Source organism: Ursus maritimus, unplaced genomic scaffold (genome assembly GCF_017311325.1).
Source record: "Ursus maritimus isolate PB19 unplaced genomic scaffold, ASM1731132v1 scaffold_34, whole genome shotgun sequence".
NCBI classification, from domain to species: domain Eukaryota; kingdom Metazoa; phylum Chordata; class Mammalia; order Carnivora; family Ursidae; genus Ursus; species Ursus maritimus.
In genome coordinates, this window is record NW_024426008.1 from 15,912,673 (window position 1) to 15,936,918 (window position 24,246).

The following is a 24,246-nucleotide window of genomic DNA, read 5'->3' on the forward strand; positions in this document are numbered from 1 at the left end:
TATATCCTGAATGAAGGATGCAAATCACCTGTAACAAAACACTACTACATTTCTACAGATTTTTAAAAATCTCAGTTTGTCCTTTAATGCTTCTCATTTTCTTCTCACATCATCCCCGTGTAAAAGCAAGAAGGTGGTACTGTTATTTATTGTTATCCTAATGTACAGAGTCGATATAACTTACCTATGGTTATAGAGTGACTCAGTGGCCACACCAAGAGTCTGAAGAGTCTATGGTGCTGCCCTGACTCCAAGCTTAGGACTTCTTCCAACATGTCAAACTATAAAATGTGTCATGGATTAGAATTCAATACAGCATGCATTATGATTCTCTCTCTGCTGCCTATAGGAACAATCCAAAAAAGTATGAGCTTGTATGTACTCAGCACTATGCCAAGCATCTCAAGGATTCAGAAGATTTATGATGTACAGTCCCTTCCATACGATGCTTAAAATTCGGGTGCAGAGACAAAAATGATGGGCATGAAGTAAATCTCAAGAGTAAGCAATATTTGTTAGAGTTAAAATGGTGTTTAAAGTAAGAGATCAACTGGCTGGCATCTTCCAACTGAACTTCTGGAAAGACTAGGATTGACGGGGAGTCACTATAGATCCAGTGCTAACTGGTAGCCTTGCAGATTTAAAAACACTATTCTAGCCCCAACCCAATGAGACCAAGTGAGGGAGTCACGTATCCGCTACTTAAAACAAATCTGCAAAGGTGTCACAGAGTATTGCATTTTAGGTCTACAAAGACCATTTATCGGGGCGCCTGGGTGGTGCAGTCGTTAAGCCTCTGCCTTCAGCTCAGGGCGTCACCCCGGCGTTCTGGGATCGAGCCCCACATCAGGCTCCTCTGCTTCTTCCTCTCACACTCCCCCTGCTGTGCTCCCTCTCTAACTGGCTGTCTCTCTGTCAAATAAATAAATAAAATCTTTAAAAAAAAAAAAGACCATTTATCTTAAGTAAGTTCTCAAAAGGTATCAGATTAAAAAAAAAAAAAAATCAGGGCACCTGGATGGCTCTGTTGGTCAAGCATCAGACTCATGATTTCGGCTCAGGTCGTGATCTGGGGATCGTAGGATCAGGCCCACAGAGGGCTCTCTGCACTTAGTGTGGAGTCTGATTGACCATCTCCGCACCCCCCCACCCCCACCACTTGTGCACGGACTCGCGCGTGCGCTCTCTCTCTCTCTCTCTCAAATAAATAAATAAGGTATCAGTTCAAAGTCTAAGGTCTTAATTTAAAGCAACAGTAACCCATCTTCCTTCTTTGTATTTCTACCACTCATGTATTAAATGTGCTTCAGTCACAAGCGGAAGCAGGAGAGACTATGTGCAGATATGCACCACAGGCCATTGGGTTTCAGCGTTTCCTGAAATGTGTATGACTTGATAATGGAATATTAAGTCAGCTAGAGAATAAGATGTTCAAATATCTGCTTCTACAGAGGGGAGAAATCTCATTTTATTTTTTTTAAGATTTTATTTTTTAAATAATCTCTACACTCAGCATGGGGCTTAGAACTCACAACCCAGGGGTGCCTGGGTGGCTCAGTCATTAAGCATCTGCCTTTGGCTCAGGGCAAGATCCTGGCGTTCTGGGATGGAGCCCCAGATCAGGCTCCTCCACTGGGAGCCTGCTTCTTCCTCTCCCATTCCCCCTGCTTGTGTTCCCTCTCTCGCTGGCTGTCTCTATCTCTGTCAAATGAATAAATAAAACCTCTAAAAAAAAAAAAAAAAAAAAAAAAAGAACTCACGACCCCGAGCTCAAGAGTCGCATGCTCTACCAGCTGAACTAGCCAGGTGTTCCCAAATCCCACATTTTCAATGCCAGATTATATGAAAAAATAACAGGCACTCAAGAGTTTACGACTTTGATAGGGATACCGGATTTTTCTTCTCGGGCTCCTCCACCTCCCCAAACAAGATAAGATCTTTATTTAGCTTGCTTTTATTCTTACTTCCCAGGTTTGTTTGAAATCGGCAATTCTGGTATAGATTTTGTCTTCTAGAAAACTTAACTCTTCCATTATGTGATTCACAAATGTAACAACAGCATTAACTTTCACCACCATCCAACCAATGGTTATTTAAGGTTAACTCAGTTTTACTGGGTTCTTAGTTCACCATTATTTCTCCTACCACATATCTTTTTATGTTCTGGAATACATCCTTAAGTACATATGTATGTTTTTGTGGGTTTTTTAAAAATTTATTTATTTATTTGAGAGAGAAGGAGAGAGCATGAGCAGGGAGGAGGAGCAGAGGGAGCAGCAGGCTCCCAGCTAACCAGGGAGCCGGGATGCAAGGCTCAATACCAGGACCCTGGGATCATGATCTGAGCCGAAGGCAGATGCTTAACCGACTGAGCCACCCAAGCGCCCCTATACCTATGTTTTTGACAAAATTTTACTCTGGATGATTCTTTAGTCCTAACAGCTGACTCAGAGCTTAACTTTATTACGAAATCTAAATTTAAAATACTTCCCTTACAGCATTTTGTAGATCTTGCCCTATTTTTTTTTTTTACAAGTGGCAGATAAGAAATCTGATACCTACAAAATCATAGTTGCTTTATGGGTAACCTCTTTTTTCCCTCTCTCTAGAAGCTAGCAGGAATTTCTTTCTGTCACAGAGTTCAAAACTTTCACCAAGATATGTCTAGAACCCTTCTATCTGAAGGCTTAAGATTTTCTTCAAGTTTGAGAAATTTGTGGGGTTTTTCCCTTACTTTTTTATCATTCCTTCCTCAGCCTCCTTGTCTTCCAGATTTCCTTTAGAAACATAGTGGCTTTCCTACCTCGATTTTCTGTATCACAAATTTCATCTCATATTTTTTATCACTTTGGTCTTTCAGACTAGGTTTAGGATGAATCCACTGGCTTGATCTCCCAAATCACTAAATTACTCTTTATCCCTGACACAGTGCTATTTACCCATCCTATTAAGATCACATTTCTGAAAACACAGTTGTAGTTTTTAAGAAATGTCATAAGTTTCTTTCTTTTTTAACAGCAGTCTTCGTTTTATGGATTTGAAAGTTTTGAATGCTTAAGGATGGATACCAATTACACTTTTTTAAAGTTTTCTTCTGTGTTTTACGTTACCTCTGTTAACTGGGCATGGGAAGTAGGGTTTCCAGTCGTGCATCACGTGGTTTTGATTTTCCTAAAAAGTTTAGTGCTTCTTAGTAGTCTGCTCATATATATAAATGAGGGCATAGCTCTGTACTGTACAATATGATAACCACTATCCATATCTAGCTATTTCAATTGAATTAAAATTAAATTAAAATTTGATTCCTTATTTGTACTGTCCACATTTCAATACTCAATATGTACATGTGACTAGTGGCTACCATATTGGAGAGCACTAATATAGCACATTTCCATCATCATAGAAAGTTCTTCCAACAGTGCTGGTATAGAATAACCAGTATCAGATATGGGATGGGTTACTAAAGCAGAATTGAAGATCGCTATTGCTCTGGAAATGAATTCAGGTATTAATTATATAATCCCTGGCTCTGGCTAACAGGATGAAAATTAACAGCTTGATAGCTTTTGCTTTAGTATGCACAAGAAGTATATTACTTCCACGTAAAATTGTTCCTTGTTAAGCTCTGGGACCAAAAATGATCAGGAATGTTGCTCTGTTTTGTATTTCACAGCATCTCCCCATCTTAGAGAGCTTTCTTCTGATTTTATCTGGAGAATAAATGCTGGAGAAAGTCACCTGATGCAAAGGATTGGTACAGATCTTGTGAATTCTGATACTGGCATTATTCTAGTTTACTAAAATTCCTGACTTCAATCTGTATTGTATTGCAGATTAATAAATTGTTTGGTTGCATAAGTCTAACCCTATCTACTTTACATTTTAATTTTCCTTAATGTTCTTTTCTGCTTGAAAAGTTTTCTAAAACTATAGTTTTGTTTTATAGTTTTCTTCCGTCATTTCACTGAAATTTGGGGGAAATGGAAAGATAAATGCATGTTTTCAGTCAGTCATTTTGAATTAGAGCCTTAGTAAAATTTGACTGAGTTTTCTAACTTGGTAGCAAAAATGCCTTAATAAAGGTGGCTCAGAGAATCACTAAGATTTGAGTTAACTACCACAGTAAACCAGGGAGTTTTTTAATTTAAGTGTGCTAGGAAACAGCTGTCTGTGGAAACACCCTATGAGAGTCAAAGGACTGCCCATGGTTCATTAAGAGTTTAAATTAAAGCAAAAGTATCACATATCACAAAAGTAACCATACTATTTTTTTACATGTATAGATAATAGATCACAACTTATTCCACAGGACTATTCTAACTCTATTAAAAACTAGATCTCGTGGAGTGCCTGGGTGGCCCAGTCAGTTAAGCAGATGGCTTCGGCTCAGGTCACAATCTCAGGGTCCCTCAGTGCTCAGCGGGGAGTCTGCTTGAGGACTCTCTCTCTCCCTCTCCCTTAGCCAATCCCCCTGCTCACACTCTCTCTCTCTCTGAAAAAAATAAATAAATCTTAAAAAACAACAACAACAACAACAACTAGACCTAGCATTATGTATAAGCATTCAAGTTTATGGGAAATACGATATCATATTACTCTAGCATTATGTCCTATAAGCATTCAAGTTTATGGGAAATATGATATCATATTACTCTAATGTCCTGTGATAAAGGTTAATGATGTAATACATTCACATATACAAGTATATGCCATGATGTCAAATATATTACTCAAACTGATGACTTCAGTGACATGAGTAATTTCAAAACAAACAAATCAGCCACCTGGTAAGACAGGGATGAGCATTTAATAATATATAAATCTTCACAGAACAACAAAGCATTTAAAATAATCACCAGCTTAGCTTAGTAGTTCACAGCCATGATGCTGTAAATGCCGTACAACACCAAATGCCCTTCAGAACCAGACCTGATTAATATAAAGGTACAACAGAATTCTGCTGATAAACCGTCACTGAAAATTATTACACATACATAACTCCATCACCTATAAGAAATACGTCCTTGTTAAGGAGACAAGACTCTGACAAAGCAAAAACAAATGAAAGTATGTCATACAATTTAGTTTCAAAAGGACAATGTGAATAATAAATTTTAGAATGTAAACACAACTATTCCAACTAGAAATGAACTTGATGAAATATCCAAGAAAATGTCTACCAGGAAGATCTAAAAATATCATTCAACCTCATGAATAAACAGATAAACTGGAAGAGAATTAGGATTGAGGTTGAAATAATCAGCTCCGAAGCTATGGAAAAGTTCAAATATACTCCTGCTATTCTGAGAAGCCAAAAATCCAACAGAGACCAAATTAATCATAGCTGGAAAACAAAATCACAACAATTTCTTTCAGGCCAAAAAAGTATTACATGAAGTTTTTATTGTATATTTAAAGAGTTGAGATGATCCGTCAGGATGCTACACCCACTAATACTATCTCTGAAAAGAGAGGATGGTCATTCAGGTTACCTATGGCCCTCTCTCCTTCGCTTCCAAAAGCTGTGACTTCAAAGTTATTTTAAAATATTTCACATGCATCAAGATAATGGTTAAATTTGAGGAGGAGAATAGTAATGACTAACTGAGACAAGTAGCATTCTCTTGATCTGTGTATTGGTTACACAACTATGTTCACTTTGTGAAAATTCACTGAACTCTATTAGTTCAGAGTTCTTGCACTTTTCTGTATGTATGTTATACTTTAACAGAAGTTTATTAAGTAAAAATTCTCCATATTTGCCTTTTTCCGCTTTTTAAAGTAGCTACTAGTGTGAGATTCCTGAATGAAAGATTCATAACCCACTCATCTTTTTGCTGGTGCTTGGTACATAGTAGAGGTTTAATAAAGACAGGTAAATTGACACAAATCAATTAATTGTACAATGTCGATAAGAATTACTTGATTTCCACTCTTTCAACCCACATCACAGAACTACTTGCTATTGGTCCATGAGTTGTTAAAAAAATGCTTGAGTCCCTGTCCTCTGAGAGAAAGATGGTATTTGTATACATATGTGTGAGAGAAAGGCAAAGAAGCCAGGACATAAATGCTAATATCTAATACGACACGCACCATATGTGTGGTGAGGACAATAAATGCCATAGGGAAGGAGGGAGACATTCCAGTGGGATTAACCAGGAAGGGAATAACTGAAGGAGTAGCATGTGAGCATGATAAACATCTTAGTAAGATGAAGGAATGGACTAGCATTTACAGAATGCTTAACACTGCATGCCAGGTACCATGTGAGCATTTTCACAAACCTTACTCAATCTTTACAATACAGCTAAGCCCACTAAGACCCTGACAGACTGAACAATGTGTGTAAGATCACACAGTCAGTAAATAGCATAGAATGTGACCTAAACTTTTGACTCCAAGATCAATGTCTTTCTGCTACACCATGCTGCCACTGTCCTGAACAAGAGCTTGAGATTTTTGGCCAAAAATCCAAAAGCTCACACATGAAATCTGACAAAAACTGACAAGGAATTTTTTTCCTACCCAATGTACCCAAAATATTTTTATTCTTCAAAGTTACCTGACCAAAACCAAACCAAAACAGACCACATTTACTTACAAGAATGATGGTCTAAATTGACAGTACTGAAACTAATTCATAGCTTGAGATCAATCCATTCAGTTATTCTCTTTGGTAAAAAGATTTTAGTCAACCACAGGCTTCTAATTGATAGGCTTATCAATTTAAGAGACGCTTTCATTCTTATGCTTTTGCCACCACATAATGTAATATGTTCATTTTGGCAATATGCATAAATACCTGTTTATAATCTTGTTTTGGAAAAAGACCTTCACAGACTCATAGCCTCTTCTTGCCCTTCTCTCTTCATTTTAAGAGGACCTTTACTCATTCATTCAAACATTACTGAGGAGCCTTCAATGTGTCAGGAACTCTTCCCTCAATAATGACTAAGAGAACACTTGTTTTCCAAAGATTATTTAATGGAACAATAATTTTACCTGATCTTACTTTTGTTTTGTTTCCAGATTAAACTCCTTCAACTTCTTGACCCACAACCTACAAATTGATCAGTACTCATTCTCCCTTTCTGCTTTATTCCATTCTTCTATCTCATTCCATTTTAACTTTTCCTTGACCCTTCATCCCCAAGCTGTACTATCTCCCTGAGGATAATATTGTATAAATTATTTCCTTTCCCTCCCTTCCTTTATTTTATTTTTTTTTAAGATTTTATTTACTTATTTGACAGAGATAGAGACAGCCAGCGAGAGAGGGAACACAAGCAGGGGGGAGTGGGAGAGGAAGGAGCAGGCTCCCAGCGGAGGAGCCTGATGTGGGGCTCCATCCCATAACGCCGGGATCACGCCCTGAGCCGAAGGCAGACGCTTAATGACTGCGCCACCCAGGCGCCCCTCCCTCCCTTCGTTTAGGAAGGAGTATAGTACTACCCTGTACTACCCTTGTCACAGCATTTAAGACATTGTTATAATTATTTATTTACTTCATTCAACCCACCAGCTACTTACTGAATACTTCCTATGTACCAACCCCTGATCTACCACTGGTCTAGGTATTGAGGATATAAAAATATATTTTTTCCCTGGTGAAAATCATATTCCAGCGTGGACTATAAATAAGACAAACAAATAAATAAATAATATGCCAGAATGTAATGAAGTTATACAAATTAAAATAATTTAACAGTTCATAGTTTTGCTGATAAATTGAAACACAGCGGGGAAAAAATAAAGAATGTGAGAGAAGGTCAAAAATCAAGGATGAGGGGCGCCTGGGTGGCTCAGTCGTTAAGCGTCTGCCTCTGGCTCAGGGCGTGATCCCGGAGTCCTGGGATTGAGCCCCACATCAGGCTCCTCTGCTGGGAGCCTGCTTCTTCCTCTCCCACTCCCCCTGCCTGTGTTCCCTCTCTGGCTGGCTGTCTCTCTCTCTCAAATAAATAAATAAAATCTTTAAAAAAATAAAATGAAATAAAATTACCTCTTTAAAAAAATCAAGGATGATTCTTATATTTTTGGTGTGAGGAACTGGGTAAATGATGGAGCTGTTTACAGAGCTGGGGAATACTGGAGGAAAAGGTTTGAGAGAGAAAGACTGAGAGTTCTTTCTCTGCCATGTTAAACTTGAGATGCGTTTTTGATATTCAAGAATAGAGGTCAAGTAGGTAGCTAAATATACCACTCTGCAGCTCAGGACAGAGGCTGGCCTGGAGCTCCAGATGTGGAGGGTATCAGCATATAGATGGTATTTAATGCCATGGACTGAGCTGAATGAATAAATTATTTTAGAATTCAGATGAGTGTTCAAGAGGCAATGGTACTAAGTGATTGAGAAAGATGAGGACAGAGCATTATTAACCAAGGATTTGGCAATAAAGACATCAATGACTTGACAAGAGGGATTCTAGTGGAATGAGTACAAAAACTGTTTGGACAGGGATGAAAGCTATGGGATGTAAAGAAGTTGAGAACCAGGAGCTTTTCCATAGAGAGGAAGAAAGCAACAGGGTGAAGCTAGAAAAAAATATGGGTTCCACCTAAGGAGGGTTTTTTTTTTTTTTCTTAAATTGAAATAACCCATTGGAGACGGAAAGACTGATGATGCAGGACAACCTGGACAACAGAGGAGCCCTAAGCCTTTAAGTCCTTAGGTACACAATAGAGAGTAAGCCCCAGGGTGCAAGTGGAGGCCAAGTGGGAAGGACAAGTATTTCATCCACCGTCACAGGAAGGCAGAGTATATGGGTACAGATGCAGATGATGGTGGAATAATAGAAAACTGGTTTGAAGCAGGGGTTCCATCAGGCAAGTACCAAAGAGGGAAAGAAGGATAAGGCTGCTGAGGTATAGGCAAGAAGAAAAAGGTATATTGATAGAAAGGAACTCCGAGCTAGATAAGGAAGGGAAAAGGGACATGAGTGGGATGCAGTAAAAAGCAGAAAGGTTAATGGACAGGAGTACCTAAGGAAGTTAAAAAATATATTTGAGGCATAAGCAAACTAGGTAAGTAGATGGTGATCCATTTTTCTAAAAAGTTTGTAAATGGAGCAGTTACCAGCACTCAGAAAGTGTAAGGTTTGAACATGGGAGTAGGTTTCTAATGGGGGTGGGGAGAGGTCTAAAAGCTGAGAGATCAGATGTTGGATTATCCACGGGGATGTAGCAATCACTAGGTATGATGACAGGAACTGTGGAAAGGCAGTGAGCCAGGTACTGATGAGGAGGTATAACGAGGAGGCAATGACAGATCCAGAAAGGATAAGTCTGATGTTATCAAAAGAGGTGGGAGTTTTGAGCAAGAAAAAAAAAAGGGCTGAAGCAGCAAATGGGAGAAAGAGTTCTAAATGGGAGGTGGGGCTGGGGCTGCAAATGTGGGGTGAACAAATATCACTTAAGGACTACAAGGAAACAGAGTTCGGGGGAACAGTCAGGTAGGGCAAGAAAGTGAAAGCAACTGTGTTCAACACTATGTCTCTATTTGATTACAATAAACTATTGATTCCAGGAGGCCGACTGGAAGGGATGGAGGGGGGGCACTGAAAGGTTGGAAGACTGCGCCAGGTGAGGATATGCACAAGCCAAATGAGGATAAATTTCCCAGTAGTAACAGCTAACCTGGGAATCTCAGACTCTAAAAAATCAACCAAAACACCTTTCCGAAGCTTCATAAGAGTAGCTCAGGATCTTTCCAGTAAGTTTTCTTTCTGTTCAAATTAGCAACTGAAGAATCCTAATGATTCTTACCTTCATGTAGAGGGCCTTGCTCACCTCAGAGAAGTTCAGAAAAAGAGTGTTTATTTAATTCATTCAATACATTTAAGCGCTATTTGGCCTGGAGTGATAAGGAAAATCTCAGAAAGGAATCTCAGGCATGTTGGCTATTCCTTTATCCCCTTCTCATTTCATTTCTTCCTTTCACAAAAGTCAATAGTGAAAAAAAGGAGCAACCACAATTGAGAATGGAGTGAGCTGGCAATGGGGCTGTTCTGAGGACAAGCAGGATTCTCTGCACACCTGCCCGTAACCTCACAGTAACACTTGTGCAGGTGTGGAAAGAGTCCGACGGCTTAAAATAACAAATACCACAACAGCCTCTAACTGTTAGCCCTGAGGTTCTTTGTCCAACTGCACACCACTCCCTACTACAGTGTTTCTCTAAACAGAAAAACGACCCACTTCGGGGACAGTTAATATAAATTATGACTTTCTCTCTCTCAGATGAACTAATTTACCTGGATGAAGAATTTGAGAATACTTTTTCTAACGGTGTATATTTAACTTTATGAAGAAACAAGTGTTGACAATATAATGATAAAACTTCATAATCCAATGGTGAATACTATCCCCTAACACAATACATCAAATCAAGACAAATTAATTTCAGTTGTCATGTACATAAAATGAAATGTCTAAAATATATGATTGATGTAGAAAAAAGCCAATTATATTGTTATAGGCCTCATTTTAAGAAACATGCAGAATCACTTCATTGGCTTCGAGGGGAAGCACCATGGGAACGTAGATAATATGGAATATCCCAAGCATGTATAGAATTATTTTTGTGTGAAAGGGAAAGAAAATAAAAGGTAAATAAGAAGAAGACAACACTTCTAAATATTGAAAATACCACAAAGGAAAAGTAAAGAGTGTCATTAGCAGTACGACTTTTACTGAGTATGATTCTTACGTGTATCCTAATGCCCAGCACACCATAGACTGTCACCTTGTCAAATGAAAAAGCATGCTGAATTTAGTGATAAATCAACTGGGGGCAGGACTGATGTAACATAAATCCATTTAATAGACAGCATTGGTGAAATCTATCAAAGAACATTTCTCGATTTGGAAACAGATCAAAGGGAGTCCCAGGTAGCCTCTAGAGTCCCAGAGAAGGTTAGCTAGAAACTACAGTGGATTCTTTATCTGCCCAACTGCAGATTTGTTCAATGACTACCCACTTGTTTTACTCTTCGTTGTTGACACCAATTGATTGAGAAACAACATTTATTCCCATGACTAGCGCTTCATCACTCACAAGGAAATTACTCACACCAGGGATTATCTGAACCAATCTGAGACTGTTCCCTAAAGTGCAATAGCTCTGGGCTAGGGGAGATAGAACAAAGATCCCATACCACTTGATTCTAAGCTATCTGGACAAAGTGAGCTTTACCAATAGCAGGATATCCTTTTCCACAGCAAGGTCTTATTCATTATTTATTCATTTATTGATTATTTATTGATATACTAAATTACTATGATTCTATCCTGGAGTGAAACTAGGAAAAAATGAGACCCAGGCTCGGTAACCTTATGCACAAAATCCACTTTGTAACGCTCATCTGTACTTTTCTTACAGAAAAACAAACTCAAGTGTCATGACTAGTGTTTATATATAAAGGGAAAATGTTAAAATGCAATTATTAGAATTATTTTGACTTGGAGTTAGCTAAGATATTCAATATATTAGAAGGTCAACTTGTATGTTTTCTTTCTGGAAAAGTTAATAAAATTGTTTTCTTTTTTAAAAAGACTAATTACAAGTAGTATTCTATACCTTCCCCAAACAAAAAGCAAACAAACAAAACTAAAATTTCATGACACTTGAGTGGTTAATCAGTTGTTTTGCTATAATACCTATTTTTATTTTAATTTTTTTCACTTTTTTTAAAAGATTTTACTTATTTGAGAGAGAGAGAGAGAGAGAAAGAGAGACAGTGACAGAGATAGCAAGAGGGAGCACAAGCGGGAAGGAGAGGGAGAAGCAGGCTCCTGCTGAGGAGGGAGCCTGACATGGGGCCTGGACCCTGGTATCATGACCTGAGCTGAAGGCAGATGCTTAACTAACTGAGCCACCCAGGCACCCCTATAATATCTATTTTTAATTGGGGTAAAATTTCCGTTGATGTCACTCACAGATTGTTGTTTCAAAGATTTATTTATTTACTTGAGAGAGAGAACATGAACGCAAATCATGTGGGAGGGACAGAGGGAATCTTTCTAGCAGACTCCGCATTGAGCACGGAACCTGATGCGGGACTCAATCTCACAACCCACGAGATCATGACCTAAACTGAAACCAAGAATCAGGCACTTAACTGAGCCACCCAGACATCCCTCAAGCACAGATTTTAACTCACAATTCAATGAGTTCTAATAAATGTATTCACTCTCGTGATCTTCATGTTTCCATCATTCCAGAAAGTATTCCTGAGCCTCTTCTACTCAATCCCCCCACCATCAAAGTCAACCACTGCTCTGATTTCTATAGACGGAAGAAATAACTGGTTCCTTTCCTTCCACACGATGTTTCTGAGATTAGTCTGCAATATGCACAATACATGCAAACAATGCATATATCAGTAGCTTATTTTTTTCTAATAGCAGAGTAGTATCCCATTGTATGATTGACACAATCTGCTTATCTATTCTCTGGTTGGTAGATATTTGAGTGTTTGTGGGGTTTTGGTTTGTTTGGTTTTTTTTCCAGTTTTTGGTTATTGTGAATAAAGTTGCTTGTAAACACAGAATCCTGTTCTGCTGTAAATGTAATTGTGTCACCTTAAACTTAAGACAGCTTTCTGCCTAACCGGAAGCTGAGGGATCTGAGTGTATAAGCATCACAGTAAGTGAGTGAAAGGAGCCCCACTTCTGCCACAGAGCCCTGGCTGAACAGATGGGACCCACTCCAACGAGCCCACATCTGTGATGTGTGACACTATAGGCAGCCACACCTTGTGAGGAGAGACTCTTTCTCTGGAACATTTCAAACAGGTAGTGTTTAAGGGCAGTGGTAATAAAGTACATATCTGTTCTGACCCTAATGTGGTGTCATGCTGCTTCTATTACACACAAAAAAGCAGTATTAAAAAACAACATTGGAAAATAAATAAAACAAAGCAACACAGAGACACACAATCAACAACACTGGGGCACTTGGCTGGAGCATCTGACTCTTGATCTCAGAGTAGTGAGTTGGAGCCCCACACTGGGCATAGAGGTTACTTAAAAACAATAATAACTTCAACACACATACACAAAAAAGGGGTTTTGATTTACTTGTCCTTTGAGGTCTCCTAGCACAGACATCACCTAATCAATGGTTAACCATGCGCTAGTTATGTAACTTGGGTAGGTACATCATTTACCCTAAGTTCTAACTTCCCATTATTCAGAATAAGATAATTAAAGCATCTATCTTAGGTTCATTTTTTTAAAAGATTTTATTTATTTATTTGAGAGAGAGAGAAAGAACGGGAGCATGCCTGCATGAGCAGAAGCAAGGGGCAGGGGGAGGGAGGGAGAGAGGGGGAGGGCGGGCAAGAGAGAGAGAGAGAGAGAGAGAGAGAATCCCAGGCAGACTCTGTACCAAGTGCAGACCTGACACAGGGCTTAATCCCAAGACCCCGAAATCATGACCTGAACTGAAATCAAGAGTTGGATGCTCAACCGACTGTACCACCGCAGCGCCCCTTAGGGTCATTTTGAAGATCAAAATTAGATGATGTATATCAAGTATGCGTAGTGGCTAACACACTTAAGAATACAAATACTAGCTATTGCTAACAAAACTTTATTTCCAAAACGATTTAGAGATCATAGCCTCAATTTTTTTTTAAGATTTTATTATTTATTTGAGAGACAGAGAGAGCACAAACAGGGGGAGCAGCAGGCAGAGGGAGAAGCAGCCTCCCCGTTGAGCAAGGAGCCCAATGCAGGGCTCCATCCCAGGGCCCTGGGATCATGACCTGAGCTGAAGGCAGACACTTAACTGACTAAGCCACCCAGGCACCCCTAGCCTCAGATTTTCCTTTTCTTTTTCCATTTAATTTCCCCAAATGAGTGTGTTTCTCCCAAAATTAGTTCAAATTCAGTAGACATTATGTAAACCAAAGGGCTCCATAACCAATCAAGTTTTAGTTAAATAATTTTTTTTAACTGCAAAACTTCTCAATGTTGTATGCCAAAGTACACTATGAACCCTAAAAGTGAGACCCAGAATGTACTATTTTCAAAGTAACTAAACCATGAAACTGACTCCTGCCTTATCGAGAAGATATAATCCTGGGGCACTTTGGGAAATGCTAATAAAAACCACACTAACTACATATATAAAACAAATAGTATTCTTAAGAAAAAGGATCTATGGTCTTCCCATTTCATTTAGTTAAATGCTCTCCATCCTTTAGACCTCAGGGAAGTCTTCTTTAAGCCTCTAAACTTAAACAAGACTTCCTGCTAGGGCCACAGGACCTCCGGTTCCTGGGATTGAGTCCCACATCACACAGGGCTCCCTGCCCTTGGGAAGCCTGTTTCTTCCTCTCCCTCTACCTGCTGCTCCCCCTGCTTGTGCTTTCTTTCTCTTTCTGTTAAATGAATAAATGAAAAATCTAAAAAAAAAAAAAAAAAAAAAAAAAAAAAAAAAAAAAAAAAAAAAAAAAGCTTCCTGTTTGATACTCTCAGGTTTCCTTAGACTCTTCCTTCATCGCCCTTACTGTGATTTCTATCAACATACTTGAAAAATTATTTGATTACTATTTTCATCTCGCCCACAAAACTATATTACACTCAACTCTATAACTCTAGCATCTAGCACAATATCTGGTGCCAGATAATAGATGTGGAACAGATATGTGAATCCAAGAATTTTACTGCAGCTTTGCCATAGCAAAAAACTGAAAACAATCCAAGCATTTACTAACAGGAAAGTAAGGTATTCTACATTTATATTATATTAGACAGCCATTAAAAAGAATGAGCTTAATCTTTGTATTCTGACATATCCACTTTAATTGAATGAGAAAGAAAAAAATGTACCTTATTACATGTATACTATATCATGCATAGACACCTAAAAACATGCAAATTGTTAACAAAAAAAATTGTGAACAGTTTAAGTACATTTGAAGAGGAATAGGACTGGGAAAAGGTACTTGCACTTTCATACTTTATACATTTCTCTATTTTCAATATTCTCCAAGAAGTATACAATTCTTTTTAATTAACTCCTTTGAGCAACTCCAAGTCTATATAAATTACCACATGCTTTAGGCTCAGCTCATATTTGTATGACTATTTCTCAAAGATATCTTTGTAATGATCCCTATAGCAATCTTGAGAGGTAAATAAGAGATAGTAGTAGCCCTGTATTGTAAATTAAAAACTAGAGGTAAACTGCCTAACATAACAAACAAAATAAACAACAGAACTGAGGCTAAAACGTGGATCATTTTTCTTAGTCCAGTGTTCTTTTCAATACACATCACTGCCTTTCCAGAAAAGGAAACATGGCAGTCTTGATACAAACAACACTTTAGAACCAAACGACTACAAGAGATTTAAACCTATTCCCATCTCAACACTGCGGACCAATGGCCATAGAGGCCTCTTTTAAACAACCCCAGTGAAACAGAGGTTACAAAATCCTACTGCATGCTTCTATTAGACAACTCCCTTATATTCAACTGAAATCTCTCCTAACTTTAACCTTTTGGTTCAAGTTTAGCCACTTGGCTACAGAATAAGCTTCTCTCTTCTTCTGGAATATATTCAAACATATGAAGACAGCTATCACCCGTGTCCTTTTGAGAATGGGTGCTTTACTTAGACAAACTTCCCAATAAAACATCTATCGTTACCCAACTGGTTAGCAGAAAAGGGAAACTATCATGCAGGACTCCTACAAACTCATGAGGTACAAACAGGCAATTGTCACTACAGTCCTTTTAGGAGAGTTAGAGAACCATGCACTCTCACCACTCCTTTGTTGGATGGCACTGAATCAAACAGTTTTCTGGTATAAAGCATAGGAATGAAGATGGGGTCAGATGTTTCTGACAAAATCTTGGCTTTAGATAGCTGCACATAACTGGTTCAAGAATTCACTATGAACAGAGCTAATTATTACTCCTCCATTAGAAAGATGAAGAATCAACCTAATCTTTCCTCAGCAAAATATTTCTTGCTGTTTTGGTCAGATTCTCCAATAACAAAACACCTGCTCATTCTACCAATGGACAAATGAGGCTTCCTCGCGATTTAAAAGAGGCAAAGAAATTGATGATAAAAGTTATAAAATGAAACTTAGTGACTGAATTTGAGACTTATGAAAAGATTTAAGAGGGTAATAACATGTTTGTTAGAGAACACCAAGAAAATGAACAATGAAAAGTACAAGTAGAAGTTCAAGAAGTCTTATACTTACGAGATAAATAAGCTACATTATAGCTAAATACTTATTAAAACTGCTTTTTACCATCTGATGAAAACGAATCAGAATTAAATGCTTGTGCAAAAGCTCAGAACAGAAATACAGGACAAGTCAGACATCTATTTGGAATAGCACAGCTTTTTATCCTGGTCTACCTATTAACGAGCACAAACTTGGGAAAGCCTTCCCAAATGCTGCTGCAGGTTTTCTTTCTGAACATGAACCTAAGTAAGGGAAAGGAGAGGTCCCCTGAGCACCCAATTGAAAATATCCCTCCTTACTCTTCCTCACTGAGCTATCTTGCACTTCATTAGAGTTTATCATAATTTGTAATTATATCTTTGTGCTTGCTTGTTGTCCAATGACCCAGAAGACTATTAGCTCCTTGAAGGCAGAGTCAACTCTTTTAACACTTCAAACACAGGAACATAGGGTTTATGTACATGGAGGGTGCTCATTAAACATCTGGAAGGTAAGTAAGTGAAGACAGAGAAAAAGAAAAGGAGATCACAGATTACCATAAACAGTTTACTTTGCTTTCTTACTCAACGTTGAGAAATTAATCACTTAATGGACACTTATTATGATCCAGACCAATGCGTACATTTAGTTTAGCCTCACAACAAAAATCTGAATTTTCACAGCAAAAGTCTGAATTTTTTTTTACAGGTCACAGAAACCCTACTAAAGAAGTAAATGACTTACAACCAGCAAAACGAGCATTTTTTTCCCCAAACCTAGCTTTTTTACATTTCCCAAATAATTTGACCCTCAAAACAATATTACAAAAGAGACAATTATGTTGGTGAGGACACTGGGGCTAAGAGGTCTTAATCCTTCACATCTTCCTACAAACCTACGGGCTTGTAGCTGCCACAAAGTAACAGTGGCTGCATAAACTTGGTGCAAACTTTGAGAGACATTCGTGCCATAATCCTCGTTTCCTACTGCAAATATGTGATACACGACTCAATTCTTCATTTGCATTCTAGGTTTGATGAGGGCCCCGTTCACTCTCTGTAATTGGTTAAGTGTTGACCGCCAAATATATTTATGAGGAGATAACACGTCCAGGTCAAAGAAAGGGCGTGGGAATATCATTTTAGAAAAGGTTGCACTGCAGCCAAAACTAACTCTGGGCTGCCGTCCACAATCGCTCACTCCCAACTCATTTCCTCTCTCCCCTGCACTGAACCATTCCTTCCTAGAGTCAGATTTGGTGCAACAGGCAGGTTCCTACCTTGGTCTGAACACTCTTATCAAACTTGTCATTTTTGAAGCTAAACGTATTCTGGTGCCTCTGAGGCCTGGAACGAGCCACGTTCCCTTTCTGGGAGCTCATCGTGGAAACCACAATCACCTCGCGCTGGTACAAGGAAGACGCGAGGAAGACCAAGACGCCAGGAACTACCCCCACGGAGTCTACGCTTGTGTCACTGACCCGGAAGGAACTTATCCAGCCTTTCCGCCCCCGCCCCCGTCAGCCCACGTGACTCATGGCGGAGGTCAAAGGACTCCCTCAGGTCTATCAAAACCCTCAAGGTTCTTCCACGCTGCTCTGTCTCCACCCATCCCCCTCCGCGCAACCTCTCTCGAACCCGGCGTCTAAATCCCGCTTCCTTCGAAGCGAGAATTCCCCCATTGGTCCGAACGTGGCAGTCCATCAAGGCGGAGAGGCGGGGAACCTTTGCTTTTATTGGTTCTTCTTTTCCGCAATCCCCGCCTCCTGCCGACCCAGCTCAGCCTCTCCTGGCGCCCGACTCCGTTAGGCGGCTTGTGATTGGTTGAAGTCCGGCTAAGCTGTGCTGCGTCCCTCCCCCGGCCCGCTCGCAGGCTGGAGCCCGGGTCAGCTTGGCATCTTCCTCCAGTCAGTGACCAACTCCTGCTTTAGCTTGGGTTCTGCTCGCCCCCTCGGGTACCTTCCAGCCTTCCTCCCGTCACCAGAGCTAGCCCCGCGGTGGCAGGCTGAGGAGGAGCAAAGAAAGGAGGATTAAAGAGAAGAAAGACCTGGCTGGGTCTAGGTTGTGTCTGCAGTGCCAGAAAGGGAGGTGGTGGCGGCGGCGGCGGCTGCGACCACGGCCGCGCGGGACGTGAGGCCCGAGAGCAGCCGACGGCGGCGGCCGCTCCAGAGCCGCGCTCCGGGGCCGTTAGTCAGCAGAACGCGAGCCCGTGGGGAGAAGCAGGGCAGGCGCGAGGCGAGGCTCGAGAGCGCGAGCCGGCCCCCTCGGGCGCCGCCGTTCTTCCTCGTCCCGGCGCCGGGGGCTGCAGCCCTCGTCCCCCCTCCTCGGCCGCGCCCGCCCGCAGGCCGGGAGAGTCCGGCGGCGGCGGCGGCAGCAACGTGGGTCGCACCTTGTGGAGGACAGCGCGTTGGCAGAGGCTCTCTCCCGGCCCTTTCTTCCCGACACCTTGGCCGCGGCCCCTCAGGTGCAGGTGCGTGGAGCCGCGGCGGGCCGGGCTCGGGGAGGGGGCGCTAGGCCCGGAGCCGCAGCGCGGGAGGGACAAACCCGGGCCGGGAGGGGGGAGGGGAACGGGAGGCGTCTTTGTTGTTGGCGACCGGGATCCCTCTCGGCGGCGGCGAAAGGCGGGGAAGCCGCTTCGGATCAGGTCTCGTTTTGAGAGGCTTCTCTGGTGGTTCCATGAAGGGGAGAGGTAGGAGAGTCCCTGCGGTCCAAGAGGCTGCGGGAGTCTGGGGGCGGGAGAGAGACGGAAAGCCGGACTGGGAACGGTCTTAGGTCCTCCTTGCGGAGAAGGGTCTCGTTTCACTTGTTTGGCTTTTTCTCCCCATGGACAGAAAGATGGGGTCAGCTTCACATTTTCCTCCCTGGCTCCCTGTGAGGTTGGCGATGTCCGAAAGCTTTCTCCTGAATGTCCTCGTGTGTGCCAGCCTCGATCTGAAATCGAATCGGCCCCGTTGTCATGATTTGTGTTCCCGGCGGGCGATCTTAGGGTTCTTTCTCTCTGGGTGGCTTAACTTGAATCTTAACCTGTTTCGAACTTTCTTTTCGAACCCTAGATTGGGCTCCTCGGTAATTGCTTCTGCGTTAGAAAGCAAGAGGTTTTGTTTGGAATTTTTTTTAACTCTGAAACGAAAGTTCTGTCGAGTTTGAGTGTACCGTTGTGAAGGGCCGCCCCCTCCCTCCACAAAAGAAAAGTGGGTTTAACCCCGGCTTTTTGTTTAAAAAGAAAGTTCAGAGCTTTGATCCTTGGGGAGATTTCTGCCAGGGCCAGAGCAGTTCTGTTTTTTTAAAACGGTGCTTTGATACAAGTCTACGTGAGGTGATTTGATAAGCAAAAAGATGAATAACGGAATAGAGAGAGGGTGACCTTTAAATTTTGGCTGTTTATGGAAAGATGTTTTCTGTTTAATATATTTCGTAATATATATGCATATAATACTTCATCCGCAAGATGATTCTTTGATTTTTTTTTTTAAGGCTCCAATAAATAAGAATTTTGGAGATCTTGTGTCAGCATTTGGAATTGCCTAACGAGTCTTAGTAAAAAGTCAGGTACATGTTGTAATAGCGTGTATCCGTCTACATTAACAGGAAAACTTGAAATAAAATGAACTTTTTTCCATAGTTTGTCTCTTCATATGTTGATGGCATAAACTCACTTGTGTAATAAATCTAATATCTAATCATAACCAATATTTTAATAATCGTAATTACTAGTGTTCTTACTTGGGACTGCCCAACTCTTTCCTTGGTTAATTTTTTTTGTGAGAGTAGAGGTGGTTTAAAGAACAGGGGAGATAGCCATGTTTCAACTTATAAAAAAAAATAAAATCCCTGTTGTACACTAATTACTATATTATTTGAGTTCTGTGAGGAAATGAACAGCACTCTCACCCATATTTTGACCTCTCTTTTCTCCTACTCTAGTATTAATAAGGTTAATTGGGAAGGATAGGATTAGATTTTTAGCAGGCTAGGCAGTTTTAATTTTGTCCCTTGCTATGCAGGACTGTGGTTGGTAAGTGGCTTGTTTTGAGTATCTTTGCCCATTTTGAAATATGTATGAAATGATATCTGACAAAGAATTTCTATTTCCCGTGACAATTATCATAAAACATCATGGCAAAATAATGTTTTTGATAACTTAATGAACATAGAAGAACTAGGCAGTTAGTGTCTGTTCCAAGTTCTGTCCCTGAATTGGTCTACAGCTACATGCAACCTGAGTCAGTTTCTCCGTCTGTAATGTAGGGCCAATAAAATGTGCCACCTGCTCATTTCATAGAAAGGGCAGTGAGAACCAACAGTTAACTTTATGTGACATTGATTTAGTTTATTAATAAGAGTACTTTTCAGTGCAGTTCTCTTATTTTGGTATTATGAATTTCAATTCCTTGGTGAAGAATAAGCCTAAATAAATACAGTTATAATAGGGAGAATGCCTATCCTGTGTGCCATCATCTAAGAATTGATAACTCAGAATTACTTCCGTGTTAAGATTGGTGTACTATCCTTAGAATCAGTAATGATGAGAAAATACGGAGTGACGAATTGGCTTGGTTGGTTGATTTACTGGTAGATTTAATTCTAGCATATCGAAGATTTTGTTCTTGATTCTCAGAAATTACTTCACATATATATTGCCCTATATTATGCCCCTCAAACCTAGCCTTGTGAGTTGGGGAGGAAAAGTGATGTTTTATGACATTTTACAGATAAAGCCCAGAGAAGTTAATTCTTTGAATTACCTAAAGCTACATAATTTGTAGGAAGCAGAACTGAGACTTGAACCTGGATTTTCTGACTTCTAGTCCTGAATCCTTTGCTTTGGAGCATTGTTTTCCAAACAACTGTTTGGACACAACAGTTTTTGCCAATTCAGATGAAATGAGAATACAGCAATCCCAAGTATTGGCAACATACAATATAATGAATATTCATGCACCAATTACTCAGCTGAAGAAATACAACTACAAAACAAAATGAAGCTTCCTTTGTACTTTGAAAACCCCTCTTAAATCCTACTTCCTCCCCCCCCCAACCACTAACCGGAAATTAGAATGCATCTTTCCTAACCATTTGTTTATACTTAACACTATATAGTTGTTCTTTAATTATTTTAAGACTGTTTAAATATGTTTGTATCTGCAGCCTGCTTTCTAAACTCAGTTTGCCAAGATTATTTATGTTTATTCAGGTAATTCTAGTTTATTTTTACTGAGATAATGGTATGTGTTCCATTATGTGACTCTCAGATTCCTGTTGATCATTTTAGTTTTTTCCAATTGCTTATTAAACACTGTAGGTAGTATTCTTGTATATGTTTACTTAGGTATATGTGCAAAAGTTCCTCTAGGGCAGTGGTTCTTGAGCCTATATCCCATTTTTATAGATATATTTTATAACTTATCTGCCCTAAAATGAAAATCAAAATCAGCTTACATTCATTTGAAATTTAATGAACTTACAAACTTATTATAAAGTAATGCTTTTACTAAAATATAAGAATTTATAACAGTGTTGTGTATTTCATTGTGTAGATGCTCAGACCAAACCACACTCTAATCTTGCTATCAACTATTACAGTAGACTAGTAAAATCAGGATTCTGGGAGCTTGTTAGAAATCAGAACCTCAGGACCTACCCTACTGACTCATGCTGAATTGTAAGAAGAATCCCAGGTGATTTGTGTACACATTAAATAAAATCCAAGAAGCACTGCTGGAAAAAGCAGTAGTCAGATACTTTGCACCAATGTTTTTACTATCACCATGAATAGAGTAAGCTACTGATGCAAATTATTTTTTTTTTAAGAATTTATTTATTTATTAGAGAGTGTGTGCGCGCAAGTTTGGGGGGGATGCAGAAGGAGAAGGAGAAGCAGAATTTGTACTGAGGTGGGAGCCTGACTTGGGAATCCCAGGACCCTGAGATCATGACCTGAGCCAAAGGCAGACGCTTAACCCACTGAGCCACCCAGGCGCCCCTACTGATGCAAATTAAAACAAGTGTGTTGAATTGGCTGTTGAAATACCGATGGTGGCACTGTTGTTGATAAATGTATTTCTGAAATAATGAGCTGTTTCCAGTACAGTTTGGACAAATATAAAAATGTAGTCTTCTCTCTTTACACAGTGGTTGCATTCTTTAAAATCTTTATCAATATTAAAGCAATACAAATAGACTTTGTGTTAAGTCCTGTTTATAAATAATCTGACCTTATTTCCCCCGCCTCCTCCTCGTTCCCTTAAATGAGCAACCAGCAGAATATCCCAAAGTCACGAGACAGGGGGCAGCATTATTACCAGTATGCACCGGGTGCCTGGCATCCCTGGAAGCTGTTCAGTAGTGCCCCCATTTGTTAAACCAACTAAAAAGCCATCTTTGAGAAGATTGCCCTGGGATGTAAATCTAATGGTAGAGTACTAGAACAAAGGGTATGTATGAGCAGCTTCTTTAACTTTATTGGATAGCCACCAGTTTTCTCTCAAGTGTTTCTGCCAGTAATGGATGTTGGGATGTAGTAATGGATGAGGGGATGAGGGGATGAGGGGATCTATTTTCCCATCTTTCAAATACTTTATTAGACCTCTTGTGGTTTGCCATGCTGAGGAATATGTAAAGTGTGGTAACTCTTCAGAATTTTCATTTGCATGTCCCCAGTTAGCCCTGTAATTGAGAACACTTTATTTGGGGGGGGGGCATTCATGTTCCTTTTCTATGAATTGCTTTTTTTTTAAAAATGGGATTATCTTACTGATTGTAAATGCTTTTTATGTATTCTGGATAACTATGCTTGGTAGCCTCTACAAATATCTTCTTGTCTTTTTTTTTTTTTTAAGATTTTATTTATTTATTTGACAGAGAGAGACAGCCAGCGATAAGAGGGAACACAAGCAGGGGGAGTGGGAGAGGAAGAGGCAGTCTCCCAACAGAGGAGCCCAATGTGGGGCTCAATCCAGGACTCCAGGATCACGCCCTGAGACGCTTAACGACTGAGCCACTCAGGCGCCCCTATCTTCTAGTCTTTAGCATGTCTTTTCTCTTTAAATATGGCATCTTTTTATGACTTAACGTTCTTAATTTTAAAGTCAAATATATATTTTTTCTTTTTTTCTTTTTTTTAAGTAATCTCTACCCTCAGGAGTTGAAAGCTCTACTGACCGAGCTAGCCAGGTGCTCCTAGTCATATGTATTTTTTGATTGTGCTTTTTCTTTGTAAAGGAGGTCTTTTTTTCCTGAGTTTGTACAGATTCTGATAAAACTTTTTAAGGTACTACTTTTTTATGTTTAGATATTAAATTCACATGGGACTATTTTTATATAATGAAGTATATGTGAATCTAAATTTATTAATAAAATCACTACCCTCCATAGTGAAATGATGTTTTTATGTTGCTGTGTTCTGATGGAATTAGTGATAGTAGATTGTATTTAGTTTTTAATATTCCTTTGTGGCAAAATGAAAATTTGGCAACTCTGTCATTCCAACTTTTTAGAATTTAACTGATTTTTGAAATTCCTAAGTTTTGGGAACCATTGCTTTAGGGTACTTTAATTCCCGTGCTTGTTCTGTGTCATAAATTCAGCCTCTAAAGCATCACTGAAAGTGAGCAGGCGCTACTGATCTTTCGTGTCACTTGGCATCCTTCACATTCAGTTTGTTTTACATGTGTCCTCATCACTTTTTATTCTGGCTACAGTTTTTTTAAATGGTTATTATGACCCTAATTTTTATTTTTTTTTATTTTTTTATTTTTTTTAGATTTTTTTTTAATTTATTTATTCGACAGAGATAGAGACAGCCAGCAAGAGAGGGAACACAAGCAGGGGGAGTGGGAGAGGAAGAAGCAGGCTCATAGCGGAGGAGCCTGATGTGGGGCTCGATCCCACAACGCCGGGATCACGCCCTGAGCCGAAGGCAGACGCTTAGGCGCAGACGCTTAACTGCTGTGCTACCCAGGCGCCCCTATGACCCTGATTTTTAAACTAAATTTTAGACTAAATTAAAATATTACCTTGATGTTAATTTGTCTCAGAAATAGGTCCTGTTTTTGT

General features: G+C 39.8%; 2 protein-coding genes across 3 annotated transcripts in view; one reads left to right on the forward strand and one right to left on the reverse strand.

Annotated features, from left to right (window-relative positions):
• Positions 1 to 17,843, reverse strand: part of CUNH9orf85 (chromosome unknown C9orf85 homolog) — a 60,829-nt gene extending 42,986 nt beyond the window's left edge. Inside the window, 1 exon segment of the mRNA XM_008690960.2 lies at positions 17,472 to 17,843. Within this exon segment, the coding sequence (XP_008689182.1) occupies positions 17,472 to 17,573 (102 nt within the window). The 5' untranslated portion in view covers positions 17,574 to 17,843.
• Positions 17,844 to 18,067: 224 nt separating this feature from the next.
• Positions 18,068 to 24,246, forward strand: part of ABHD17B (abhydrolase domain containing 17B, depalmitoylase) — a 48,730-nt gene continuing 42,551 nt past the window's right edge. The window contains exon 1 of one of the 2 annotated variants that reach the window (XM_040620243.1): positions 18,068 to 18,661. The gene's annotated coding sequence lies outside the window, so the exon portion shown is untranslated. Of the gene's footprint in view, positions 18,662 to 18,815; positions 18,881 to 24,246 lie in introns of those variants that run through there. The other variant, XM_008690957.2, reaches the window with a different exon arrangement.